This window comes from Limulus polyphemus, unplaced genomic scaffold (genome assembly GCF_000517525.1).
Source record: "Limulus polyphemus unplaced genomic scaffold, Limulus_polyphemus-2.1.2 Scaffold7540, whole genome shotgun sequence".
In the NCBI taxonomy this organism is placed as follows: Eukaryota; Metazoa; Arthropoda; class Merostomata; order Xiphosura; family Limulidae; genus Limulus; species Limulus polyphemus.
Window position 1 is genome coordinate 31105 of NW_013673150.1, and position 3122 is coordinate 34226.

Below are 3122 nucleotides of genomic sequence, written 5' to 3' on the forward strand. Positions count from 1 at the left end.
TAGTTTCCATCTTCAAGGTGTCATGTTCAAAGCACAATATTCCTCTCATCATGCTTTCCATAATCTGTCTAATGTATATAGCTGGCAGTTTTCAAGCACCTTTTAAACAGTCTGGTCCACAGAAATCCATAAGTGTTGTATCCAGCAACTTGGCCAGTAAGTCTGCATGGAATAATTTAAAAACCTGTTTCATTCTTTAGTTGCTGAAGGTATGCAATAGTTGAATAATATTCCTGGAAACATCTGTACACACTACATGTGTTTCTTTTCCAGACAGAGATCCTTCTTCATTATGTTGCCTGAGCAGCTCTTACCACTGACCTTTGTGTTTCTGGTTTGTTACAAGACATCATAAATGCTTACCGTGGCTGGGGTACGTCTTCTTCGGGTTTTTTTTTTTTTTTTGGTATAGTTTTATGCCTTTGTTTTCCAATGCCATTAAATGAAGGGATATCCTCATCGTTGAAACAGTAAATCCCCATCTGAACGTATCTTTATGATCTAAGTGTATGAGCATTTTGTATTGGAAAGGGCTGTTACATATTCTTCCCAAAAGCAACACAATGTTTGATGGGATCACACTAATGACAAAATGTAGTACTGATACATTCTATCCCACTGTAACTTTATATCAGCTATAGATTTCACATTACTTGCTGATTTGTATGTTCAAAATAATTTTAATATAGCATAATCGACCCTCCACTGAACCATCTGCATGAAAACATATATCAACAAGGTATTTTTAAAACAGATAAAACTCCATAAAGGTTCTAGAAGTTCTATGTCACATAAAAGTACTGTAATCCTAAACTAAGACTTGTCACTTTATTAAAAATCTAGTTTCTAACACATTTGTATGTTTCTAAAAGAAATTCATTTGTCTGTTTTTTTTTTTGTCTTTTCAGCAATATAAGAAACGAGCAATAGAAGAGGTAGTAGAGGTGCAAACTTTTCTGAAGGAAAAATATGAAAACCTTCAAGCAGCTGACAGAACATTAGATAAGCAAGCTAAAAAGGAGTTTATGGACTACCCTAACGGAGATACTCTGTACAAAGCATTCCGAAAAAAATACAAGTTTGTAAAGATTTGGAAATGTTCTCGGACTAATAAAGAGAGAGCTAACTTAGTTTTAGAAGCCTGGGTTTGGTATGTTAGCTTTACGTGAAAAATGAAAGTTTTGGGTCAGAAGTTTAACTTTCTTTGATAGAACAATCTTTATAATGAACTAATTACCTGGTTACAAAGTCGATTCAAACCAGGGTTTCCATGGAGCCTTTAAAAAGTCTTAGATATGTTGCTGAAGGCCTTAAAAAACTCTTAAATATGTTGCTGAAGGCCTTAAAAAGTCTTAAATATGTTGCTGAAGGCCTTAAAAAGTCTTAAATATGTTGCTGAAGATCTTAAAAAGTCCTTAAATATGTTGCTGAAGGCCATAAAAAGTCTTAACTATGTTGCTGGAGGCCTTAAATATGTTGCTGAAGATCTTAAAAAGTCTTAACCCCTTCTGTGTCAGGCCTTTTTTTTTCAAAAAGAGCTAAAAAGTGTCAGTTTTTTATTTCACTTTTTAATAGCTTATACTTATAGTATTTTAATGATCTGTTGTTATATTTCTGCACCAAATATGCTCAATAAATAAATGGAATTATAAGTGATATATATTATTTCAACGAAAGTACAGTAAAGAATAGGAATGCTATTCTCAGGTGTTTAGAATACATAATTCAGATTAAATATGATAAGAGTTCAGCACAAACAACATTTACAATGCCATCTAGTGAGCATTGATTGTAGTACATGATACCACGCCTCTACATTTGGGCAAATAACTAAAAATATTGTGAGAAATAGTTTGCCCAAGCAAGTAATTTTTTAAACATGAGAGCACCTGACTTATCTCGGGCAAGTCACGGAAGGGGTGAAATCAAATCCCAGGCCAAAATTAAATATTCACGCCCTCAATAGATATGTAGGACTAATGAAATGAGCCGTATTAGTAGATGAGAAACACACGTCGTTGATAAACAGAATGGTATTCGTTGTAATTGCGTTACAGGCTTAGTAAATAACACGTTGAGAGTATTTAAACGTTTCCTTATTATTATTAATATTTTTTGTAATTTTTTGGTCAATTTGCTGTGAACATGGGTCTTTAAATTTTCTAAAAATTGGTCTTAAATTCGGTCAGTTGACGGCTGCAGGAACACTGCAGACTACTGAGTCATTGTTATCAATAAATACTTACAAAAGAAATTCTTGCTATTAATTCAAGAAACTTGTGAGAATTATAGGAGCTCAAACAACGATATATTGTTAAAGACTTATAAGCTAATCAATACCTGATTAAATTTATTGGATTTTAATCGTATTATAAACACGGTTACTTGTCTAAAATTCCAGTATAAAGGCCGAAAACCTGAAAAACAAAAAAGTACAATTTTAACATTGTTTTAAAATCCAAAGTTGTTTTTTTGTGGTTAGTTACTAAGGTACCAGTATTTAGGATAGTACTGTTATCTAGTGTGTTACCAGCTGTCATATTGGAGTTTATTTAATGTGATATCAAAAATATACTGTGTTTATTATTACTTTTTTTTATTGAGAGGAAAACTCCTTTATTTGAGTAACATCATCTTCGTTAATAGAATCCAGAGGCAACGACACAGTATTCCCGTTGATCCAACATGTCCTAATCCGTACGGTGAAAGAACGATAAGAAAACAAGAATACTCACTAGTAGAAGATTTACCCCCTCCTCTCGATAACATCGGTGTTATGGTTTGGAATCGCGTCTGTGAGCTTCGGGAGAAAAAACTTCAAATAGAAAGAAATGTAAGTGAAGTAAACGAATTATCTGTAACAGACAGATGTTTTTACTATAACACTAAGTGAAGTAAGCGAGTTATCTGTAGCAGACAGATGTTTTTACTATAACACTAAGTGAAGTAAGCGAGTTATCTGTAACAGACAGATGTTTTTACTATAACACTAAATGAAGTAAGCGAGTTATCTGTAACAGACAGATGTTTTTACTATAACACTAAGTGAAGTAAGCGAGGTATCAGTAACAGACAGATGTTTTTACTATAACACTAAGTGAAGTAAGCGAGTTATCTGTAAC

At 33.1% G+C, this 3122-nt stretch overlaps 2 protein-coding genes across 2 annotated transcripts in view; both read left to right on the plus strand.

Moving 5' to 3' along the window:
- LOC106474690 (cilia- and flagella-associated protein 43-like) overlaps positions 1 to 303 on the plus strand; it is a 31266-nt gene extending 30963 nt beyond the window's left edge. Inside the window, exon 19 of the mRNA XM_022402993.1 lies at positions 274 to 303. Coding sequence (XP_022258701.1) covers positions 274 to 303 — 30 coding nt within the window. The remainder of the gene's footprint in view (positions 1 to 273) is intronic.
- A 52-nt stretch (positions 304 to 355) lies between these two features.
- The window catches only part of LOC111089835 (cilia- and flagella-associated protein 43-like), a 7115-nt gene continuing 4348 nt past the window's right edge, over positions 356 to 3122 (plus strand). The window contains exons 1-3 of the mRNA XM_022402992.1: positions 356 to 373; positions 909 to 1078; positions 2647 to 2833. Coding sequence (XP_022258700.1) covers positions 356 to 373; positions 909 to 1078; positions 2647 to 2833 — 375 coding nt within the window. The remainder of the gene's footprint in view (positions 374 to 908; positions 1079 to 2646; positions 2834 to 3122) is intronic.